Source organism: Papilio machaon, chromosome 21, assembly GCF_912999745.1.
Source record: "Papilio machaon chromosome 21, ilPapMach1.1, whole genome shotgun sequence".
NCBI lineage: Eukaryota > Metazoa > Arthropoda > Insecta > Lepidoptera > Papilionidae > Papilio > Papilio machaon.
In genome coordinates, this window is record NC_060006.1 from 2,972,478 (window position 1) to 2,998,562 (window position 26,085).

General features: G+C 32.5%; 3 protein-coding genes across 7 annotated transcripts; 2 read left to right on the forward strand and 1 right to left on the reverse strand.

The window, feature by feature from the left end:
* The first annotated feature begins 253 nt into the window (after positions 1–253).
* Positions 254–5,120, forward strand: LOC106718817 (serine/threonine-protein phosphatase Pgam5, mitochondrial). Of its 3 annotated transcripts, none has more exons than XM_014513004.2 (6): positions 254–561; positions 786–964; positions 1,260–1,477; positions 2,686–2,819; positions 3,087–3,233; positions 4,252–5,120. In XM_014513004.2, the coding sequence occupies exons 1-6, from the start codon at positions 395–397 to the stop codon at positions 4,301–4,303; spliced, it is 897 nt and encodes a 298-aa protein (XP_014368490.2). In that variant the 5' UTR covers positions 254–394; the 3' UTR covers positions 4,304–5,120. The 3 variants fall into 3 exon arrangements, with proteins under 3 accessions (XP_014368490.2, XP_014368491.2, XP_045539115.1); XM_014513005.2 differs by having other exon boundaries at positions 2,689–2,819; XM_045683159.1 differs by lacking the exon at positions 4,252–5,120 and having other exon boundaries at positions 2,689–2,819; positions 3,087–3,237.
* Positions 5,121–6,622: 1,502 nt separating this feature from the next.
* On the reverse strand, positions 6,623–26,078 carry LOC106718800 (neo-calmodulin). Of its 3 annotated transcripts, XM_045683178.1 has the most exons (9): positions 25,944–26,078; positions 12,942–13,058; positions 10,888–11,008; positions 10,283–10,383; positions 8,993–9,132; positions 8,271–8,414; positions 7,244–7,450; positions 6,909–6,965; positions 6,623–6,811 (listed from the first exon to the last, which is right to left on the reverse strand). In XM_045683178.1, exons 3-9 carry the CDS (start codon positions 10,888–10,890, stop codon positions 6,702–6,704), a joined length of 762 nt encoding a protein of 253 aa, XP_045539134.1. In that variant the 5' UTR covers positions 10,891–11,008; positions 12,942–13,058; positions 25,944–26,078; the 3' UTR covers positions 6,623–6,701. The 3 variants fall into 3 exon arrangements, with proteins under 3 accessions (XP_045539134.1, XP_045539133.1, XP_045539135.1); XM_045683177.1 differs by lacking the exon at positions 12,942–13,058; XM_045683179.1 differs by lacking the exon at positions 25,944–26,078 and having other exon boundaries at positions 12,942–13,114.
* On the forward strand, positions 14,620–25,732 carry LOC106718845 (sodium/calcium exchanger regulatory protein 1). Its single transcript, XM_014513041.2, has 4 exons — positions 14,620–14,791; positions 24,206–24,372; positions 24,664–24,774; positions 25,414–25,732. The coding sequence occupies exons 1-4, from the start codon at positions 14,722–14,724 to the stop codon at positions 25,462–25,464; spliced, it is 399 nt and encodes a 132-aa protein (XP_014368527.2). The 5' UTR covers positions 14,620–14,721; the 3' UTR covers positions 25,465–25,732.
* Positions 26,079–26,085: the final 7 nt, after the last annotated feature.

Genomic DNA, 26,085 nt, shown 5'->3' on the forward strand with positions numbered 1-26,085 from the left:
AACAGAAAAATGTTGCTATAAATTAAAATGAAATTTGTATAGGTTACCATTGTTGCAACTTGTTTAATCCAATATCCAGCCATAAGATTTGATAAATTGTTCCTCCCAGAAATTTTTTTTTACAATGCAATGTATGCCCAGCTGATCTAAAATTTAAAATAATGTTTTCATCTCCGTGAAACGAAAATTCTGATAATTTTACAATCTGTGAACGTGACGTTGACAAGTTGTCACTGTCTTGATTGAAGTTTAAAAGTTGTGCGTTTCTGTTTGAGGTTATTTTTATATATTTGACCTAAAAGACATTTTTAACTGAAGTCCTGTATTAATATCCAAATAATACTGGGTTTTAAACAGTCTAGAAACGATATCCTTCTAGAACTACTTTCATACAATGGCTACATTTTCAAGACTACATAAAATTGCTCTTATCAGCTTAGGTGCTGTAGGTGGTAGTTTAGCATACTATACCATAGGTAAATCTGAAAAGAAATTTGATGTACAAAATTCTTGGACGGTGAATTACACACCGAGTGTTAAATGGGAGAAGAATTGGGACCGGTAAGATAATTTAAGTCGTAATGACTGTAAAAATTGTGACCTACTTGTAAACAAACGCACGATACTATTAATAACTCTACAAATATAACAATAGGCATTTATAAAACTCATCTTTAAATTAAAGAATTAGCATCTATAAATCCAAAAACCAAAAAAAATTTTTTTTCAACAATTTAACACTCATTTATTCATAGTTGGACTTATTTTTACTTTTAACATTTTAGTCGAGAACCACAGTCGATAGTTCAACCTCCAACACCTAGTAAACCTGAGGATGAGAACAGATACAATGAACAAATAGAGAAGTCGAAAAGTAAAGCTGTAAGACATTTATTCCTCATTCGTCATGGACAGTATAATCTTGATGGGGCTACTGATAAAGAGAGAGTTTTGACTGAATTAGGTAAGTTATAATAATAGTGAATTTATTTTAATAAACTTAATGTAAAGGTTTGATACTGCAACCTATTAACATTTCTCTAGTCATTGTTTATGTTTTTGCATAATGACAAAAAAAAGCTTTTATCTATGATCCCTATTTAAGTAGATAATGTTACAAAAAAAATTAGACTATTACATTGTAAAGTGAGAGCCAGCTTTCAATCTTCAACTTGTCTTGTAAATTAAAAAATTGGTATAGAGTTTATAGTTTTCAGTGGTGGCTAAATAAGTGATAGTCATATTTAATGGTTTTTTAGGTAGGATACAAGCAGATGTGACTGGACAGAGGCTGGCAACATTACAGATAAAGTGGGACTTACTTGTGAGATCAACAATGACCAGAGCACAAGAAACAGCCTCTATAATAGCTAAGCATTTAAGTAAAGATTTAGAAATTAAGGACTGTCAGCTGATTGAGGAGGGAGCTCCAATTCCGCCTGAACCACCTGTTGGACACTGGGCACCAGAGCCAAGAGTAAGTATCAATAAAGAATATTTCAGTTTTTTTTAAATATACCAAGATGATAAGTAACCAAGTGGCTACCTGATGTCGCACAAAGAGACTGCAGAAACTGATACAATATCTACTAAGTAGGAGATTATGTAAAGCATACCTTTACTGGTATGAGAAGAGGATGTGCGGAAAAAATATATCTTCCCATCCAGTACATCCCCTCCCCTGTGAAAACCATAATGCACTTGTGATTGTGATGTTAATATTATTTAAAATAGTTATGTCTGATGTTTTTAAATCTGTGTGACCAAAAAGGTTACTTTCATATGCTTTTGCATGTTTGAGATCAATTTCTATTGTGTCTTCTAACAATAATTTTTCTTAAATATACAAAATATATATTTTAATGTATAATGTATACATATGTGTGATTTATTTGAATATATTTTATTTTGCCAAATCAATTAATGAAACTTAAACTTAGCTTAGTAATTTATCTTAGTTTTCATTTATATAAGTACATTTTATATAGAAATTGTAAATTGTTTTAAAAAAATTATTGTATAAATTGAAACTTTAAATTGTTTTGGTAAAATATAAATATGTAAAGTTTATAGCCCAGTTTTGCACAACATTATAATACATAGGATCATAATACTAGAATATTTACTGACATTCTTTTGTGCTTGTATTAATATAAAGTAACTTGAATGTTCATTTTTGGTAGAATTCCATATCTTTATAGAGATTAGAGAATCATTAGTAAATTTTGTCATATAGTAACAAACAGAACTAATTTTGTCACATATAAAAATGCAATGCTACTAAAAGTTGTGACGCTATAAGCTTAAAGACTGGCTTTTTTTATATCATAAGGTGGCAAACGAGCAAACGGCCACCTGGATTCGCCACAATAGCGAGGCAACCGTTGCCCATAGACATCCGCAAATGCAGATGCGTTGCCTACCTTTAACTAACGGAGAAGGGGACGCACACACATTTTCCTAACATTCTAAAGAATTCTATTGGAACATAGTTTAATGAAGATAATTTAAACATAAAATTTAATTTAAAAATATCCCTCGGCTTGACCTATTTAAAACTCTGGGCATGCCATTCTTTCAAAGATAGTTTTTTCTATTTTATAAAAGAAGCATAATACATAGCTTGAGGTTAGTATAGAGCAATACTGGGCGATGAACTAATAGAGTATGGTTGGGCACGTGTAGCAGTTCTTCCAGGATGGCGCGCGGATAGAGGCCGCCTTCCGGCGATACTTCTACAGGGCGCCGCCAGAACAGACGCAAGATTCATACACAATACTTGTATGTCACGCTAATGTGATACGGTTCTTCGTTTGCAAGTGAGTTTGAAATTTATTAAGTAATCAGATCATACTACATGTTAAATGATGAAGGTTAATGATCGAAATTCGATTACAATTTCTTATTAAACTGCCATAATCCGTTGCACGTTTAGTGTATATTAAGATTAGATTTCTACACTAAGGGGCTGTTTATGTTATCATGAAGCAAATCTGAATATTGTTCCAGTCGTGTCGCGTTGATCATTTCCTTGGCAATTATTCAGGTATAAAAATTTTCTTAACCATTCTGTAATGTATTTCCAGGGCCCTACAATTTCCACCGGAAGGCTGGCTACGTATATCATTAAACCATGGTTCAATAACGTGGATATCAATACTGCCCAATGGTAATGTAGTACTTCGAGCTCTTAGCGATACTGGACATATGGAACCAAAGCATATCACTAGCCGGTAAATTGCTTTCTCTTTTATACAATAAATTATCTTAGTACAATGTATTTAATGAACAATATCGCGTATCAATTGTTGAATATTTTAGATTAAATAAATATACCAGTTTTATATCTTTGCTTTTTTAAGTAAACCATAGTGACAATTTTAATCAGCAATAATATAAGTCGATATTTATTTATATATCTGTACAATTGTTGACTAATATTTTTTAATCTATTACATTATTATCTATAGTTGTTGTTACAATAATACAGTAATATTTGTCATGTTCCTTTTCTAATATGGAAGTTATTGTGTATCTATAAATATATTCACTAGATGTTTTTGTACTGTAATTTTTCATGTTATATTAAATAATTTAATTACTATTTGTTGTGTAGTGTTGAATAAGTTTGTTAAATACATGTTGAATACTGTTTTGTTAGAAGAAAGTCGGAAGTAAAAGTTAATTACTGAGACCAAAACCTCTGTATAACATCCATCCATATCAACTTTAACAAAAATTATTTTTAACAGGGATTTACGATTAGTAACATAACATGTTCAGACTTCAAACAACAATGCATAATTTTATAAGTGAATACAGCATCTCTTAAAATTTTATGTTTCACATTAGATTGACTAATACATTTGTATGGTAATTACGTGTTACTTAGCAATAGGCAGGCTATTTTTCTTTCACAAAATATGTTAAAAAAAGAAACAAAATTGAATGGCAAGTTGACGTCATTGAACGAAGAATGTTGCCATTGTTTGCAAAGAGATTAATTAAAAAAAAACAACTGACGTTATTTTGTTTTAAGTTATCCAAAAATATGAAGCAAAAAATCCACATATGACAATGATATTTCAACTAAGAAGGATATAAAAGAAATTATTAAGAGCACCAGATTCTTCCATAAACTGCTTGAGAATTGCCGAGCTTGGAATATTTTTTTTTTCTTAAATGTGTTATTCTGTCCACCAAACTGTGTGTTACTCGGCCATTCTCACCCAGGTTTTTTTTACTTTATAGCCGACCCAAAAAGGCATCGAAACGGCGAAAACTTGAAAGAAAAATTGAATAAAACCAACTATCAGCGTAGATAAGGAAAAAAATAGTAACAACATGATGTTTTATTGCAATAAATGAAGACTAGAAGAATTTCGTACCTTAACAAATATTCACAAAACTTTATAATACTTGTGGCGCAAAATGCTAATATGCTAATTTCAAAATATGCATAATATAGCTTGAAAAAAAAAAATAGACTGTACTTACAAATAGCAACACACAGACGATGGTATTATGCTTAAATATTTTAAATAAAAACAATTTTTACTGCTGGTACATTTTAGTCGATTTGACCTCACGTGCCAATGAGTGACATCCGAGTAATTGGGGTTCTAGGATTTTATAAGCAAACATCACCTGAGGATTTTTTTTTTAATAAGATATTTAATTCAATTTCATATCAACAGGAATAACGAACCTCGAAGTGACTTACCTATTAACATACGATGTCCATGAATATCGAAGAGTTTTTATATTCTCTGAATGATAAATTGTTTTTTTTTAAATTAGTATTTGTTGTTAAATGTAAGTGCCAATTGTAGAACTGGTTTATAGACAAAATTAAATATTATTAAATGCATTTATTATAAAAAATGACAAGTGTTAGACTGTTTGGTGTAGAAATTAAATCAGTTTTGGTTGACAGGAGTTTTTAGGCATAAATTTTATTGTTTTGTATTTTTTGCACCAATCGTGTAGACAGCTTTGACGTTGGTGACGTCACTAGAAACAAGGACTGGAAGTAAGAGGTCGAGTGTGTGGTTGGTAATCAAAGTTAGACTCATTAGATCTTGTTTTTATAAACCCTTATTTTATTAAAGTAGATGACAAGGGCAGTTGTTGTTAAATTAAAAAGAACTTTGTTTTTATTGCATCCAAAAATATTTTTCATAATTATTATTGGTATTGTTAAGTACAATTAATAATAATTAAATTTTTAACATTATTATGATATCCAAAAATTATTTCATGTTTCAATTCTTTTTAATAAAAAAAAACTGCCGTATTAATAGTCGTTATTGTTACCCGTTTGTATAATGAAATGTAATGTATATAATAATGATTTGTATTCCGATAATGTAAAAAAATGTAAATATTTTTTATAACATTAAAATATGAAGTATAATATAATGGTTTTATTTTTAACTAGCGGTTGTCCACAACTTCGTTAGCACAGAATTAAAAAAAAATAGACTATAATATGCCAGCTTGAATCAGCTCGGCTACCTTCCCGTCAAAATCGGTAAAGCCGTTCCGGAGATTACCCTGAACAAACGCGGCTTTGCGGACGTACAGAGAAATTAAAAAAAATTGTTTTTGGTTATCAACAACACAATTACATCATGTGTACGAAATATGATTTTTTATCTTAATATTACAAACAATCCAATTTTATTAATATGTATAGATGCGAGCGGTTCACATTATGTTTTGTTTTAAATAAATTTCTTTAGAGAAATGTATAAATAAAACAACATTAGAATCGTTAAATCTATAATCATTGGTCAATAAGTTTCCATTCACAACATCGAAGACGAAGTTAAAAATAGTAAAATAGTCCGGCGCTTAAGTTGGCACGTCCCGCAGAATAGTACTCTTGCTTCCGACGTGCCGAATTAAATGTCCGGTACTATATTTTAAATATTATCAAAGTACAGTCATCAACAAATTATATTGATATCATAGGCCGATATTTCTTATAAAATTCGAGGATAAAAACAAGTAGGCATAAAATATTCATTTTACAAACTATTATTTGAAGAAAAATATAACATAATGATTATGTTGATAACTGTACATAGAAAAAGATTTAATTAATAGTATTATTGATATGAATTATTAAAATTTGGCACAAAGCTCTCTTCTAAAGTTAAATAGAATATTAATAAATCAATTTGTAATAAACTACAGTATATGGAAATAAGCAGTTATTTATAAAAATCTCTTTACGCTTTATTAGAAAAGTATTAGAGGTATTAGGTTAACTGCACTAAGAAGTGGAATCTCAGTAAATGTGTCAGTAAGAAGGTCATTATTACTGTAAATATATCTATTAGTAAATAAAGCTTTTTTTTTATAATTCGAAAAAGTTCACAATGGCAACACTAAAATTGATATTTAAAAGAAAATTATAAATTTTAGACTGATATGCAAGAGTTCTTATTTAATTATTTAATATAAAGAATTTTTAATTTTTTTTTTTAATTTTTAATATGAATAGAAAAGTAAATAAAACACGCCCATAAAGTATTTTGCTTAATTTTTTAAAAGACAAATTTTGATAAACGACAATGCTATTTATTTAACCGTTAAAACTTTCATTGAAATTGAAATCCACAAAAATATGTCGTGCGCTTTGCAAAAGTTTAAGCTTAGTGGAATTCGATTAGAGGTTATGAAATGTTTGGAATTTACACCGCGGTGACAGTTCTCTGTACGAGTCCGTCATGGCCATCTGTATTGTCCTCATCATCTTCGTCATCGCACGCGTCCTCGGGCTCACCGAGCGCCCTCACGAACTCTGGTATTTAAATTAAAAAAAAAATTTAATACCCTCGATTTGCGAATTCTATAAAAAACCCGTACACTGCTCTTTCACTCAAAAGTTGTTAACTTACCCAGAAAGTCAATACGACCATCGCCATCCGAGTCCACCTCCTTTATCATGTCTTCAACTGTAAAACAATACATTCAATCGCATTAAAAATAATATTTTGTTATTCGCAAGTAGGATATCAAGCCAATGTGTTCTCGTACTGGGTGTGTTCTGGTGCAAGGAGACATTCAGTAATTATGTAATGCTGATTTTGCAGATATTTGTTTCCCCCTAAGGACGCGAAAGATTATTCAACCCTCGCCATATTATTACGTAAGATTCTAATCAGTCATCTTTAAGAATAATAAAATGTTGTCATAATGATCCACTAAAAATACAGAGTCCTGGTGTACTGACTCTCTTCCTCGGAGAGATCCTCGCCGAGGCACTGCAGCACGGCGCGCAGGTCGGAGGCGCAGATGTAACCGCGGTTGTGTTTGTCGAAGACGCGGAAAGCGTCGCGCAGCTCGCGCTCCTCCTGCTCCGCACTGCTGCTGCCGCCGCCCGCGCACATCGACTTCGACAAGATGTTCACGAACTCTTCGAAGCTCACGTTACCGTCCCCTGGTAAAACACAATTACCAGGGTTTCATAACACAACACGCTGGTCGAAACTACCTACACTAAATTCCTAGAATAGTATGGTAAGCATTTTTCGTGATTGCCTGACTTACGATTGAAGGTATTTAATATTTTTCATGTTTATTCCATCATGACCTTTTGTCATACTCTTTGTTACATGTCTTTATTACATATGAGTCAGCTGACCAGTGTTAAGTTCACATTTATTGGCCTGACACTAAGTGAACTCGGCTTCGGTTATTTATGTAGGTACTGTCTGCTTAGCAATGCATTTTCTTTGACGTATTAATTGTTAGTGTTAATGATTAGTGTATGAGCTTTTCCACAGACAGAAATAATTTAAATACAACAATTATCGCAAATGAGCAGTGACACATAATTATTTTTAATAGTATTTTTAACAGAGACAGTGCTTCATAATTATTTTTAATTACTAACGAGACATCGTTAATTTTTGCCCGACTGTGATAAATTTTACAACCTTTAATATGCCAACGTTATAGCTGAGTTGTCATATAAATACGAGCACCTTTTTTTATAAGCAAACTAGCTGTCGCCCGCGACTTCGTTGTATCGGAATTAAAGAAAAACTTAATTTGTAGTCTATGTGTTCTTCCAGACGCCAAATTTCAGCGAGATCCATGCAGATGTTCTGGAGATATCTTTTAAGAAACATTCATCCATCAATTCCTCCATCCAAACATTCGCATTTATAATATTAGCAAGATATACGAAGACTGATATTCTTACTGTTTATTATACAAAGTTTTTGAAACACATATCCGTTTCCATCCTAATTTACCATCACTGTCGACCTCCTGCAGCATGTCGTGCAGCTCCTCGACCCTCGCGAACTGTCCCAGGCTGCGCATCACGCGGCCAAGCTCCTCCTTGGTTATAGTTCCGTCTCCATCCTTGTCGAACAGACGGAACGCTTCGCGGAATTCTACAAGAAATTGACATTAAAATAATTCAACACACGATCTACCACCAAAGCTACATTTGAGAAGATTATTCAGACTAGAAAGGACTTATTACGTGTTGTGGTACTTATAGAAGTTTCTAAAATTTAGCTATGACGTTCAACTACGATAAAGTACTGTGGAGTCGGTGCGAGAAATGTACACTGCAATTTTCTGCCACATCAATTTAGAACGAGCGTAACAAAGCGCAATTTATAAGAAAATCGAGCTATGCGTTATCGTTATACAATAGATTTATATTATTTATTCCGGATACGTGGTCCTCGTACTGCAATCACTATATCTACAAAACCGACACAAAAACATGAAAAAAGCAGTAAATTATGAAACGAATAATCCCGTTTTTCCACAAAATAATAAAAGAAAACTTGTTATTTAGTTAGTATTCAAGTAACATATTAAATACTTTTCACCTAGTGAAAACTATAGTAATAAAGGTTGTAGAACTCAAGGATTAAACATTCTTTGATCCCAGACATACTTTAGTTGACAATAAGAAATACAGCAATTTAATTGAAGTTGGCGTTGGAGTACTTTTTACCTTTCATCTGCGTTCGTGAAATGCCAGTTGTCTCGTCGACGATTGACGCCTTTCTGTCGAGGTTAGTGTTCGCCGCTGGCTTCAAGAAACTGACCTGATACTGCGATCTTACTGGACTGATCGACCGTTGCGAAAATTGGCTGCAATAAATGGCTTTATTGAACTATAACTAGAACATATCATTATATATGTTACTAAATATGTTAAAAAGTAATACAATGCATCCACATAAATAGTAAAATATATAAAAAAATACTAAATACGACGGTATAGAAAATGTTTTCTTCATTGTGACATGTAAAGGCCACGTCACGGTTCTTACATTAGCTTTTGTATTCATAAAAAAGTTATTTAATGTGTACCGAGTAGCAACCATTATTATTGTCACAAATTCAAAGTATTAAGGCATTTCCTATGCATTTATATTTCGATTAAGCTTTTTAGAAAAGGTTAGGAGAGAATGGTCTCTAACAATGTCATTTAACCTTTGTGGGGGTTCAGTACAAAGGGACCGGCTTTTGGGAGCGGGAAACGACCGGCCAATGTTTGAGCTCGGGAACAAGAATGTCTCAATTGAATACTTTGGATTATTATTTGACAATAATGTATCCGAGACTTTTATTTGATTAAATATGCTTCACGACTACCCGATACTGCAAACAAAAGCATTAATACTCGTAATGCTTCGTTGATGAAATGCTTTTATTTTTTCTAAAACTGTCCTTCAGGGTCGCACCAAACATGTTACTAATGGCGATATATCGTTGTTTGCACTGATAAACCGATCGATACCTTTTTTGTATGTAGTTACATGTTGAGCTAATCACATATAATAGTCATGTAATCTGATATACCAAAGCTCGAGTCAGTCTGTTTGTAACGGTATTCTTCCGGTTAATTATTCTTACAGTGCTTTTAAATCACAATTACAAGACCCGTGCATATATAACAGTTGAAAATGTAAATAATAAGATGAAGATCGTATAATAAAATAAAATTAAAATACATTAATAATTAATTGATTACGAATGAACCAAGATCATTCGGTCCGGTAAACTCCACGAGTTGTTCGACTAAACTGTAATTCTCAAGCGAACTGTAAAGAGGTGCTGAGTACCTCTTACATAAAATAAATGAACTGGTAATGAGCATCTTCTTAGCAGTGATACATCAGTAGGGTTTTTCTCATCCAATGATACGATCGGACTTGGATATGATATAATTGAAAGTTTCGAATTAAAAAGTACACCATAGTGGTAAAGATACACCATAAAATACATGTTTGTGTACCTCTCTGAAGAGCTGAGAGCGACTGCCGGTGGACTTCTTGTGTCAGGATGTGGGGCTTCGTCAGGAGGTCCGGGCTCACCGCTGCTATTTACTTGCCTCGTCTGAATCGAAGATTTTTTTTAATGTAGTAGACGTTCAGAAATATACGTATGAATGTATTTTGATTTGAAACAGCCTATACAGTGGTAGTATAGCCTATTGGCTGTTAAAATGTTATTTTTTTATAGTCATGTCTCTCTGACTTTTGTCTTTCTTATCCTCTTCCTTCCTTATTTTCATAAACAGGCTGATTACCATCACTCCAAATAAAATGAAAATACTCTTGTAAACAACAACGCAATCAGATGCCATCACCCCTAGCTTTAAGGATTATATTTTTGAAAATTTCCATTCCATGATTGCGATTGCATAATAAAGTAATTCAACTGCAACCCCGCATATGATTCACAGATAACGGGTAATGTTTTGTTCTACGCCTTGGTTCCGCAGTCTAAATTAATGAAACCATTGACAAACTACACATCTTACACGAAAATTCGATAGTTCTAGACAATCCCATAGTTTCTGGAAACAGTTTTACGTACACCATCAATTCAAGAACTTACCATGATGACTTTGAGCTGATTCACCAGCGGCGAATCAGCGAAGAAGTTGTTCACCGCGGAGAATATGTTTGCAGGTTTGGTCGACAGGGTACAGCAGGCGCTGGCACGCCTGCCCAACTCACTGTAATTTATACTTCACAATATAATCGTGGTTTTCCACTGCAATTATATAAAAATTGCTCTCCCTCTTATTTTCTTCAAAAAAAGCGTTTCGGCAGCGGAATAAATAAAGAAAGCTGTAAATATAGCTGCAAATAGTGGGAAATAGTTTTACCAAAAATTAGGGCGCAAATAAAGTGGCAAATAGCGCGCATCTAGTTTTAGGGGGTTTATATTTGTTATCGCACAACGGAACCTAATATGACCTGAACCTTAGGTGGAGCAGAGAAGAGGCGAATCGTGAATCTAAATCGCTAAAACAAACAACTGAAAGAACCGCGATAACCCATTCCGTTTCCATATCAGAGAACTATATATACATATAATATTGTACCTCTAAAACATGATTGTAATGTAATACAAAGGTACTCGTATATAATTTAAGTTGAAAAACAATATAGTAAAACGAAGAACCTAATAAAAGTTTAGGCAGTACAGAGATTAAGGTACGGATTACGAAATGAAGGCCGCATAAACTTTACTTAGTAAAGCACAACAGAACATTGAGTACGAAGCGTGACCTCGATTTGGAAAATTCATGCTTATCTACGAAAAGTTTAGGTAAGTACTAAGTTCTTCGTATATACTTAAGAGAAGTATTTATTTAAATGTAAGGAATATGTAGACGGATGATATAATAGATCGATCTGAGCACGAAAACCTGGTGAATCTACCCCACAGAGACTGAGATAAGCTGACCCGGCGTTAGGGTAGGGCGCGGTTGGGCGACCGCCCAGGGCGCTAGACAGAAAGGGGGCACCACAGGTCTGCGAATCACATAGTCTCATAAAACCCTATTAAGCTCTCAAAGGCATGGTGAAAAAAAAGAGCGTCGTTGAAATCTCGCCCAGGGTGTTAGTAGAAGTAAAACCGAAACTGGGAATGATGCAGTTGACAGAGACGAAAAAACATTGTTTTTAAAACTAATATTGTTATCCCTTGGAGGAATAGCTAGGGCATAATGTATATAAACTAACAAACTGTTTTAAAATCCTATAAATAAAGCTTATCCACTCATTAAACAGCTAAAAAATGTTCAAGTAAAAGAACTAAAATCTATAAACTAAATCAGGTAAATCGTGCTAGTTTTAACCCAGAATCGATTAGGTACAACTTCCATTCCATTTTCACAACTTTATTATATCTAGGTCAACTAATACTGCTTTGAATTGAAAAGGTCAAAGATAAGTACTCTATTTGAGAGAAAGATTTAAAAGACTTTTAAAATTTACTCTCAGAAAGAAAGAAATTTACTACTAAATGCACACTAAGATTTGTTAAACTATAGCTTAATTAATAATTAGTCAGTAACCTTTATTGCACATTGCTTCTAAAGGATAAGTAATTACCTACTAATATTTATCTGATTCATTTCATTGATTATTTTAAAGTTTCTGTATTAGTGAAAAAAGAATAAACAGCGGTTCTAGAACGAACATTTGTGAAAATCGCCTTCGTATTGCCATCGTCAATTATGTTAAAATTAATATGAGATTTTTGGTGTACTTTACGCCCGATACAGTACAAATTTACAAATTTTGTCGATGACGATATGATGACGATTATCACAAATATTCGTGCTAGGCCCACAGTAGATATTAACGTTTGTACGTACATAAAAAAACCGTTAATTTAAAATTTCTGAAATTCCGTGCTTAAATGTAATTATATTGTAATTGCAATATTTACTATTAAATGAAGTTAAATTTTTTTGTATTTTGTAATTATAGCGTATCCTTTATCCAATTCGATTTGAACTTCAGTAGTTAAACGCAAGGAACAAAGGCCGTTTGACGGATTAAAAAATAAAAAGTTCAAAAATGATTTTTTTAATAACCATTTCTAATCTGTTGAATTTTGTTATTTACTTTACAGATTAAAAAATAATAACTAACCTTTTATGATCCAGTTGTGACAGTTTGTTTTTTTGCGATAATCCACAAGCGGAGGGTCAGAGGACAGAGATAGGGGCTCCAGGGAATGGTTCTAAGCGGACTGACGGCAACTGGAAGCTGTAGTGATGTCAAAATTTTCGCGCATGCGTCATACGGAGTTACTTTAAAGTACATTTTCATTGCGACGACTAAAATTTGTGATTTATTAACATGGTCTTTTCTTTAGTGTTTTAAGGTCAAATTATAAGTTAATAAGATGAGGTATTAGGTATGTTAAAATATTACAGTAATATCATCGCCTTAAAATACAATTCAAACTGAAGAGCATGTTTTGGTATGATGTAGTCGTTAGCATCATCTTATTTTAATTGGCCCGACTATCCTATAATATGAAGATTACAATTTTATCTTGATTACAATATTAGTCAGTCTAATTAGTTACGTTACAAAATCTTTTCTGCTTACTTATAAGCCATCAGCAGATGTAGTCATATTTGATAAATTAGAAATCATTTCGAAGTATGCAAAGAAAACAGGCCTTAAATTATATTCAATACAACTCGAATGTTCACGTAAATAATAATACACACAAGGAACGGACATTTATGAGGTTTATTTGTTCGCGAAATGTGATTTTAAGAATTGTTTATTACAATTAATTATTTTTGAAACATGTTTAACTAGCATTTACCCGCGACTCCGTCCGCGCGGAATAAAAAATAGAAAATGGGCTAAAAATTATCCTATGTCCGTTTCCTGGTTCTAAGCTACCTGCCCACCAATTTTCAGTCAAATCGATTCAGGCGTTCTTGAGTTATAAATAGTGTAACTAACACGACTTTCTTTTATATAATAAGATATGTAAATAATATGACACAAAAATGAAAAGAGATCACTTAAATTTGATTGACAGAAGTGATTTCTAAAGTAATTTTAATTTACAAATCTGTTGTCTTCTCAAATAAAATGGCAATCTTAATTGCAGCGTATGAGACCGGATATATTCTATATTATGGCATTATGCGGGCGGGCGGAAATTATAGAAACTTTAAAGGAAAAGAAAGAAACCAAAGTTTTTAATTGAACGTTTGAATAAATGAGTAATCGATATAATTATTATCATACAGTTGTCGCCCGCGACTCCGTCCGCGCAGAATGAAAAAAACGTAATAAGTAGCCTATGTGTTCTTCCAGATTACGTTCTACATCTGTGCCAATTTTCATCAAGATCCGTTGAGCCGTTTCGGAGATGCCTTCAAACATCCATCCATCCATCCATCTAAACATTCGCATTTAAAATATTAGAATGAAGTAAGATTACATAAATGTATTTTTTTAAGAGGACGTAGGTAGGTATTTGCATCGAGCATATATATATATATACCTACTTATATTCAGTTTGAACGCACCCTTATTTTTTAATTAATTGTCCATTCTCTAGCAGCTTGGTTTGTATGTGCTCAGGTCAGAACGTTCAAGTGTGGCTGAACCATGTCGGATAAAATAGACTATATTGATATCATAAAACTTCGTTCCAATAATAAATATATTAACCGTTTTATTTAACGTTGATTTCATTCGTTTTCGTTGCCGTTTCAAAAGAGCGCATGCGTGAAACCGATAACTAGCGTCGACTCACCCTCACCCGTCTCACCCAGAGAGAACAGCGCAGCGCGCGATCACGCCACAGTTCAATTCAATTCATTTCATTCCAGTGCCAGAGGCCGACGTGTGCACACGCTTCGTTTTAACTCACCAAAACCAACTTTCATAAAACAAAATGGACTTCATCGGCAAGAAATACAAGATGACCTCTTCGGAGAACTTCGACGAGTTCCTGAAAGCGATCGGTAAGTGAATTTGCGACGTACTTTTACTAATAAACACGAGTTTAGTTAAGAAGAATCAATAAGTGCCGGGTAGAGTTGATCGACCACGCCATCTAATTTTTTTGTGAGCACCGCGAACTATCCCGCTACTTTTTCTTATTGGAAATTTATTATGGCTAGGTAGAATGGAAATTTCATTTAACAATTTAAATTTGCTGTTTTATTTGTTTTATTTATTCCAAATGTTAATTTCTAATTCTAACAATTTAAGCAGTATGTGTGAGATTTAACGATGCAGGGGGATGAGTTTATTATTTTAGAAATTTCACAATATTTAAACGAGTACTAAGAATAAAATTTTCTTTTTTTAATTTTAATCTGGGTAAATTACTACTACTAGTACTAAGGACAACCTTTAATTCACTTCATTGATATCAAAGTTCAATGTATACAGTAGTTTAATTATGTTTGGAATATTTTTTTAATTATAACGCCCGTGTAATTGAAAATCTATGTAACCACCTATAGTCACTTACGATGAATTACCATGATTAATCTATTATTTTAAATACAGACAAAACGAAGCTAGTTATAATTTCAAAGATTGTGAGAAAATTTTTCTTTATCGCCAGTCCTAGTGGATGTAATAGATGTTTTTGTTTCTGTTTTTCTTAATTTTTTTCTGTGTCAAAAGCGAAACCCTCTAAACACAGGCGTTGAAAAGTAACCTTACTATGTATATTTGTCATCGTTGCATTTTTGAGACAGGTTTTTTGCCCTTTACCATTTGGGGGTCAAGTTTAATGTAGGCGGGTTTCGTCTGGTGCAGTAGGACCACTCATGTACCATTTTTGTAACGTAACTCAGGTCAATTAATTAGATATATATTTTCTGATTTTTGTCTATGCTATATGTATCTGCCAACCCAGTTTATACTATGAATTAAATTAAAATATTCTGGACTTTGAGCCCGAGAGTTACTATGCAATCGCAATAGCATCTTGGATAAGATCGCTTATTCATGATTGTTATAATTTGAAGATTATTTATACCGACAGTATTTATCTTTTTACAGACATAATTTTTTTAATAGCTTGTTACTATTCTATAAAACAAACATAATTTAGTAATTTAAACATCGTTTTAGTCGAAAAAAAATATATATTTATCAGTACACGCCTTGCTTGACTAACATTTTTAACATTTATGTATTTATTTTGTCTACATAAGTTTGTCAATACTGCACACCCACGTTATCATTGCCCGTTGATATCGTAATTCCCGCCTAAATCGTGGCGCTTCGAAAAGCGATAACTGCACTCGTACGATTTGATAACAAATATAGCTGACACATCGTTTGTTTGCTTTCAAAAAGCAGGTTCTATGCATTATAATACACCTTTATAATTTTGATTATACCCCCCACCGTGTAGCTAAAAAAATCATAGTTTGAATTTAAATCAATTGTTATTTTTAAATATGAAGCCAAGAACTATTGACTAGATACTAAAATTATAAAAAACAAAACCGCGAAACATTTCCAATGTCATATAAAAGTTGATACTACCCAGTTACCATGTAGTTGTGACTGTTCATATATAGCAAGGGTAGATGTTGAAAAAAATACATGCTTACTGCACAGCAAGTTGAGTGTAGGAATGCAATCTACCTACATATCACGACACATTTATCAGTTATCAATCAATTGCCGCAGGAACGCGCCATGTCTGCATTTCACCAGCTCGGTTTATCGCTCGGTCATATGAAAGTAAACTTATATGTCGATCTGTTTAAATAACTATGCTTAGGGCGTCTAATAACAAACTTAACAAGCGAAGTAGCAAAATATGACGTAATTTTTTTTTACATTAAATGGCTGTTGCCCCGCGTTTTGCCTAGATCGAGAAGAAAATACTCATATTTAATTATTTTTTATAAGATTTTTGGCCTTGGGAATCTATGTGAATAGCTGTTCAGTCTTTTTTTTTACTTCAGTCAGTTTTCTGTAGTGTTGTGTATATTTCTTATAATTTGCAAGTATTTTAATGTCTCACATTTGTGCAAAAAAAGAAGGTTAAGTATCGATTAAATTATTTAAAAGATATCGTTTATCTTCGTAGCGTACAGAATACACTGTTTTATTTGAACAAGGTAACCACTATGTGCGGTGACTAACTCAGTTTTCTAAAAGGTCTTGTTGTTTTTTACCATGATAAGATCAAATGAATCATTTTTATTCTTTTAATTTATATCAAAGTTGATATATCAATTAGTCATAAACTACCTATAATATATTAAATATTTTGAGGTAAGAAATTCTGCGTATCGATATTTTTTATACTTATTCAAGAGTTAAACACAATAGTGTAAAAAACTAAAAAACTCTATACCAAGAAACCGTCTTCAAAAAGCGGATTCCCAATTCGTCTGTAGTTTTTTTTGAAGACGAAGTAATAGGAATGGAATTCTCTTCAGAACTGTTTTGATTTTATTTTTAAAGTATCTAACCTTTAAAACGATCTATTATATATCTACCTTCTTTTTAATAGCAAAAACGAAATTAAAAAAAATGTGCAGTGCACGACTAAAATCCGTTAGAATCTCTTCTTATACGACACATGAGGCTTTTTGTTATTGTGCAACGAAGCGTTGAAACGGTTAAACGGTAAATTTTGTAGCATAAAAAGTTCGTCTGGGGTACGGAATACAACTTAACTTAAGTCACTAAACACAATAATTTTGTGATTTAAAAAAAAGTCATCATTTTGATTAACAGATTCGTGGCACATACTTGCCCTATATTATTAGAATTACTAGCTATGTACTCTAGCCAAGGGCCGTCTCATGACGTTAACCTATAACTTTTTTTATCAATATTATAATTGCGGGGTTGTTGATGACAGCAAGAATTATTTAAATCTGATTATTAGTTCCAAAGATTAGACAATCAACTAAATATTTGCTAGTCGTCATTTATCGATCTTAAGTGATGATACCGTCAAAATTTTTAATTTATTAAAAATCAAAAAACTTTAAAATGGAGCATTATTAATAAGTTTCAAGTTGTATGTTACTATGCAAGGGGCGATTATTTTACAATAAAAATAATCGCAACATCAAAAATATCACTTGATTATATTAATACACGATTTATTGACATTAATTCTAAATCTTGACTAATTAAGACGATATCGATTTTATGTGTGTGATAAAAAAAAAATTGATAATATTCCCTCAATACAATGATACTTTAACGGATTACTTGCAATAATACCTAAAATTACGATAGCGTTTTAGTGTTTTGCAACAAATATAAAAGAATAGTATTCTCATGCTATGCGAAGCATTTCTCATTATAATAAAAATGCTAAGTCATTATTAAATTAGTTAGATAAAGTTCGGTAAATTTAACTTTCGGCAGGTGCGGCTAATCTTATTATCATACTATCTTATCTTTCTAAAATTATACTTAAAACTTTTCTACTAATGTTACATTTTGGTTGACGGCCGACCGTAAAAAATTAAGCCAAAAATTAGGCCCACTATGTTTATAAAACCTTGTGCCTGGAAAATGGAATGAGGGCAGGGAGATGATGAGTAATCTTATAAATGCGAATGTTTCTCCACGTATCTCCAGAATGAATCAATAGATCTTGATGAAAATTGGCTTAGATGTAGAACATAGTCTGGAAGAACACATAGGCTAATTAATTTTTATATTTTAATTCCGCGCGAACATATTGGCATAAGTAATTTTAACCAGAATTTAATTTTCACAATCCAAAACTGAAATAAGATTTTCTTCCTACAGCCACGTAAAAAGAGTGACAAAAACAAAGGTCGTTTAGATGAATATTCAATAAGATTTCATGCAGCAGCTAGCTAGGACCTTGGTCTTTGAACTTATATTACGAACGGCTGCGACTTGCCAATGCCTCATTATTATATCTTACGCAATGGAACTTTTTCTTATCTCTAATAAATTACCTACTCTAATACTTTTCTTTGAATGTGTAACGATAATAATGAAAAGAATTTATAGCATTTACTTAACTAATTTCATGAACATGAGTGTCATGTGTATCTTTTACTGTTTCAAAGTAATGAGAGTGAAAGAGATAACAATATGTATTATAGGATCAGCTTCACGTAACCCTAACGGGTTAATTTATAAATAACTAGCTTTTACCCGCGACTCCGTCCGCGCGGAATAAAAAATAGAAAACGGGGTAAAAATTTTCCTATGTCCATTTTCTGGTTCTAAGCTACCTGCCCACCAATTTTCAGTCAAATCGATTCAGCCGTTCTTGAGTTATAAATAGTGTAACTAACACAACTTTCTTTTATATATATAGATTTCACCTATAGTTTTATAAGTAACATAGAAACTAATTCTATGATTGTTATACTTAATTCAAGCAATAATAATGCACTTTATCGCTATCAAATTTATCGATTCTATATATTTTTTCGTTTTTACTATCTTATCATTTTCTAGTAATACCTCCAATAAAGATTGCGTCGATCGTATTTATTAGGCACTTAATATTTATTAGAGTGATAACATTTTTGTAAATTACTTCATATAAATAACCTTACGGTAATTTTTTTTACTAACAATATAATCAATAATATATAAAAATGAATCTCTATATCCCTTGGTCACGCCATTTCACCGATTTCACTTTTTTTGTTGTGTGTTATTGTCAGGAGAAGGTTCTTATGACAGAAAAAATTAAAAAATTGCACGGAAAATTAGAAAATTTAAGAATCCATATTCAAGAAAACTTAACCATATAATATTATTTCTAATCTAACCTTAGCGCAATTTGACACATATATAGAACATAGTCTGAAAGAACACATAGGTTATTTACTAAATTTCTTTTTTAATTTCGCGCAGACGAAGTCGCGGGCAAAACCTATAAGAATATAAAAATTGACAGGTTGACCACGACATACTGAATTAAGTACTTTGTACTCCAATTAGAAATGGCTTGAGAACCAAGATTTGAAAAGTTCTTAGATTTAACCGTGCGTTCAATTATTCTTTAATCTATTCAGTAACATGTATTGTATGACATAGAATATTAATAAATAACAGTACTTCAACTGAATATCCGTCTCGGGAAGACGATAGTAAGAGGAAGTGGTTGAAAAGTGACACATATCGTACGATCCTTTGAATTAATTAAGCATGTGAATATCCCGAGCAGATGAACGATTACCTCCTATTGGTCAGTCGCCAGTCGACCAATTGTCGGCAAATGGTGAACAATCAGCTCCAATTCATCCAATAAGTTGTCGAGACGGTTTGTTGAGAGCCGCCGGGCTTTGAACGGGGAACTGATCGTGTCCGGTTGTCGCCTATCATTCATTCATTCAACAACAAAACTATGAGAAAAGAGAATGCATGGTTTTTTATAATAGACAGATCGGATTTTTTGAGATTGAGATTTTTTTTACATTTATAATTTTCATTGTTTTTGCGTTCGTTTAACAATATTTTTGTAACGCAAATCTAAAAAAAGTAAAATGTAAGCTTAAAGAACAAGATGACAGAGACCAATCTATTTGTATGGAACGCAAATGGACTAGTCAAACGGTTTTATCTTTGACCTAGTCCATTTATTTATACAGGAACCTTTTTTTTTACAAAAAACCTAAATGTCCTGTTTCTGCTTTGACTGTAAATATATTATTTGATTTTTTTGTAAACCAACGTTTTACTTTTCAGCTTTCTGATAGTTTATCAGTAGAGATTATATAAAAGGGACAGAGGGACAGCCATTGTAATTTGATAAGGATGTACTCGTAAGTGCATATTGCAAAGGATTATGTGCTGTCAACATAATCCTTATTAAAGGATCAGCAGTGTATTGATAAGATAATTTTGAAGGTTAATATTATAAAAATAAAAAAAATGTGATATATCTTCTTTCCTACTGAAATACAAAATTGCTATAGCCATTGATATATTTATTTCTCTTTTTATAAAATATATTTTTTTTAATTAACTTATGTTTGGATTGCAAATTATGTTTTTTTGTTATACGTTAGTCCAATTTACTACTGATGTTAACATCGCTATTAATATATTAATTTATAAATAGTCGGTTTCAAAGTGCAAATATAAATCTAAAATGCTAAATAGGTCTTGGCAGAACCGTGACTTGTTGACATCGGACGTTTGGACGTTGAACCGATCATCGACTAGTGCAGTTCGCTGTACTTTGTTATCGGTTAACGCTCATTCACTGCAAATAAAGTGGCAAAGTTAACGAGTAAAAAAGTATCGGTTGTCATTATTTGAACACAATTTTACACTCGTGAAATAGCATAAAGCATACATATAACACCGTGTAGGTATGTAAATGTATGTCGAATAAAGTTTTTGTCACACTAAGTTAACAAAAGCGTTTTTTTGAAACAGTTTTGACCTTGATTCAGACAATGTTCCCAAAACTATAGCCAACAAAAGGTTTTTTGTTGTTTCTACTGAGGAAACTAGTCATCGTGCAAATATTAGTGTATTACATGTCTTAGAAATAAAGATGTTTTTTAGTTTCTGAACTATGCTCATATCAAAGATATTTTATGAAGAAACTAATAGATAATTATATTAATATTACTTTAATATCAGCCTAGCGGCGATTTCTTGTAATGACATATATATGCGTTACATATTTTATATAAACATCTCATAAAGGGACAATAGAATCAAATTGCCATCACATAGATTTATTGCCTAACAAAACTTCAATACCGATGGCTTCTAAATTGAAAAATTACGCCAATTTAAGAGGTCGTTGTCCTTGACGTTATAGCGCGTTCCGGAGATACCAACCAATCAAAACGCTATGCGCTGACTAACCGACCAATCAGCGGCCTGTATCTTTTATCGATTCAGCATCTCTGTCAAAATGATTAGACATAATGAACGCACACGAAACCTATGTTGTTTGGTGCGAGCATTGTGAACGGTGGGCAAATACCGTAGATGACAAATGAATTGAAAATGGGTTGATATTATTTTAAGTTTAAATCGGTATTTTCCACAGTATTATAGGAGTGCAATAGAAAATGAACTTGATCCGTCGCCTACAGAGTAAACTATGTAGGTGAGACAGTTATATCTTGATGGCTGAACGTTGAGCTGAAGCGGGAATGCGGTAGTGGACTTAATAGGGTTGAGCGAAAACCAAACTACATTTGTTTACTATTTAAGTTTTATAATGAAGAAAAAACAAGTCATAGTTTTGAACTATATCTAACTTACTTAGTTTGTAAAAATAATTGCTTAGTTAAAAATAAAAAACTGGAAAAAAATCAGTGCAATCATATGGGCATTGCATATCCTAGTCGATATTACATTTTTATGCCTTTTTGAAATTGTAAGTCGAGAAAATACTCCAGTTTAACTATATATCTGAATCACTATTATTTTTTCTTAAAGGAATTCTTGTAACATACAATGCAGCAATAAACAAGGAAGGTGCAGTCTTAGAATGTGAAATTAACAGAGGTTATTGATGTGGGTGGTCTGACACCGGACGATCCCAGAGGAAGTGGCCTGTTAGATTCCTTATTAGGTATCCTACGCATTGAGCTAGGTATATGCTAAGGAATTCGCGATTCCCTAGCGTATTTCCCGATTAATACGCAGCCTACGACAATACGCCTTCGTTTGGAATTATTATCAATATTTACTTCCGCTTTCCAACTGGCCGGATAATTATATGAGTTGGTTCATTTGGTTTTTTTTTGTACACTTAAATTAGTTAACTTCAAATATTAGACGAAGTTGAACAGATATGACAAACGACAGGTATTTTTTTGTGTGATGAACTTCTTGTTAAAATTGGCGGACTTATATGTCTTATTTTTTAAAATAAGTACGTCTAAAAGGAGGTTATAAATTCGTCTGTATGTTTTTAATACTGTTGGAGCATACAACTCATATAGTTCATACAACTCTTTGATTTTTCTTCGGTCCGTTATAGTCGTTTTTGAAATAAAAACCTGCCAGACATCTTCGATGTAACAACTTGTATTACGAAGAAAAACAAATAAGTGATTCGAATTAAATATGAATGAACGTCGATAAGTCTAGTTTTTCCATCAGAGTTACTTCAACAAACTAGTACATCAGATCCTAGCGATTACATGTGAATATAATAGATTCAATCATAACAATGCAATTGTGATTAAAAAAAAGTAAAATAATTGAATGATTCTAAAACTTCGACTGCATGCACCTCTTTATTTAATATTCCATTCGTTCTTACTAACTCGCTTGCAAATTTTCTCGGTGCTATTGCTTAGATCTTAAAAAAAAAAGTTTTTCTGTCCCAAAAAGGAAGAGCCATAAAGTAAAAAATATGCTTGTCTATCTAACTATAGGTCGTGTTACCAATTATTCGAAACTTAGCATATTGATAAAATTCAATGTAAATGAGCAAACTCTGTACCAACACGTGTACTAATGAAGTTGCGTTACGTCAATTCAAATAATATCCTCAATAGTAGTTACTAGAAGGCAATAAATATAGCAGACGTGTGAAGGTCGAACTTGAAAAAATTTAAAATAATTTGTTTTGATACGGCAGAAATAAATTTCCTCCGCCATTATTTATTATTTCTTATTATGGGAAGTAAAAAATAAACAAACGGGGCAAGTTAAAAAAACCGTTTAATAAGTGACTAACTTATTTGTGTATCAGCAAAATTTGCAAATTTCTTACGTTCGTAATTCTTATACAGAATCGAAGCTGAAAATATGTCTCATAATTTAAATGAATTGATTTACCTATCATTTTTAAAGTTTATCAAGAAAAATTAAGGTCCTTAGACAAAATAGAATGGAAAGTGCAGTCGTATCGTTTTACTGTATCAAACTACGTAGTCCGATAACTTGGTGAACCAAATTGGGTCAATATCGTAACTAAATATTAACGCTTGTGGTACAGTTGCGGTGGTGTTAGACATCACTTACTTATTGTTGATTAAAACTGTTCTTTATATTTAGTCCGTCCATAAATTTTAATAAAAATAAAACATATCCAGCCTTTGAACTAGCAACTTTACATTATTTTTTCTCCACTTATGGAAAATTCATAAGACCAGAATATGATTCATCCATTTCACAGGCACTAACTGTTTTTAATGAAAATATGGAAATATGTTATGAAAACATTACGGTTGTTTTAATATGAATTGTAATTATAACTAATTTGAGATTAGATAAATATTTAAGTGTACATTCACTTTCGTAACAAATAGAGTGAATTCGTAATAGAAATTACATTAATATGTACGATTATGACCACTTTTCATATCCTATTTTAATTTTTAGGTGTGTTTTCGGGGACACTTATACGCATGTAAACGTGTATAACATAGGCGTGAAACTAAATATCAACTTCCTTGTTATAGGTGTTGGCCTCATCACCCGTAAGGCGGCGAACGCGGTTACCCCCACGGTGGAGATCCGTCAGGACGGTGACTCCTACTCGCTCGTTACCTCCTCCACTTTCAAGACCACCGAGGTTAAGTTCAAGCCTGGTGAAGAGGTCGATGAGGAACGTGCCGATGGTGTTAAGGTAAACTTACAAGTCTTTTTTTAAAAGAGAAAAATAGTTTTCGACTTCAAATCACAAATTAAAGATTCCGATTTGTTGATGACAAAGGGTCTTTTTTGTCACTCATTAGAAATTAAATTGTTTAAAAATGAAGTTATAATATCTCTATGGATTATTGCAATTTGCGATTTCCGTCACGATATTGTAATAAATTTTAATTTGTAAACCAATTATTCAGATCATATTTAATTACCTATAATTTGTATTTGTTTGTGATTTAATAAAATAGTTGTTTATATATTATGATCTCAGGTGAAGTCGGTGTACACCTTCGAGGGCAACACCTTGAAGCAGGTGCAGAAGTGCCCCGACGGTTTAGAGATCAACTTCGTCAGGGAATTCGGACCCGAAGAGATGAAAGCTGTAAGTATACATATCTATTAAGATAATCTAACCACGATTTACTACAGGTTTTTCAATGTCGAAACACTTTTATTAGAAACTAGCTTTTACCCGCGACTCCGTCAGCGCAGAATAAAAAAATAGAAAACGGGGTAAAAACTATTCTATGTCCGTTTCCTGGTTCTAAGCTACCTGCCCACCAATTTTCAGTCAAATCTATTCAGCCGTTCTTGAGTTATAAATAGTGTAACTAACACGACTTTCTTTTATATATATAGATATTGTTATTTCTCTTATTCTCTTTGAAATGACAGAAATAACAGATACGTCTTTATACAAGTGTGTGCTTAGTAGTTCTCGATTACACGCTCTTAAATTCTACCAACAAGGGTTACATGATTAAATGTGGATATCTCGATAATTTGTTTAGGTTCTAAATACCGAATCAAATAAGGAAAGCTACACGTTTTCCCTCGAAATAGTTAAATATTAATTTCCTCGCAATCCCATTGAAGAAAGTTCAAAATCAAGTCTTTACCTGTAGATTTATTTAAAGATTGTATCCTAAGACGGCCACTAAACTCTCACTTCCATAAATTAAAGTTACAGGTTTAATAATATATTTTGATGAAGTATTAATATATTTTAATTTGATTCCAGGTGATGACAGTGAAGGATGTAACATGCACCAGAGTGTACAAGGCGCAGTAAACGCGAGCTTACAAGACTGCGGGCGGCCGCTCGCCCTTCAAAATTAAAAATTCCTACATTATTTTATATTACAATATATTTAGCACAACTATTTACGTAAATAGCCCTAAGTCGACGGTTAAGGTCTGCTTGTGACTTTGGTCTGAATATGTATGTTGTAGAGCTTGGTTTGCCAAAGTTAGGTTATGACGGCGCTGGGTGGTTAAAATCTTACACATTTGTTGTATAAGTTTTTCATTTCATATTTAAATAAATAGTTTTGTATTAATACATGTTTTTTAATTTGTGTTTTGAACCTGAATTCTTTCCTAACTTAACAACAATTTTTAAATGTTGAAGCTAGACTGATCAAATGGATGTTTGATCATTAGTACAAGTTTCTTTGGCTACATGTCGCTACCAAAATGAAGTCATCACTGTTCCTACGGAAAGGGTTTAAAATAAAGTTAATAATATCTACATAATGTCTTTAAACTTACCCCATTGTCGCAGCGACACAAAGTATGGTTGGCCTTCGGCACAAGCGATGGCCAACGTCGTCCGTTTTGCGCCGTCTTCTGCAAGTGAATCGTGGCTCACGCAAGTCGGTACGGTACAGTCTGGACGGTATCTGTTCTGGTA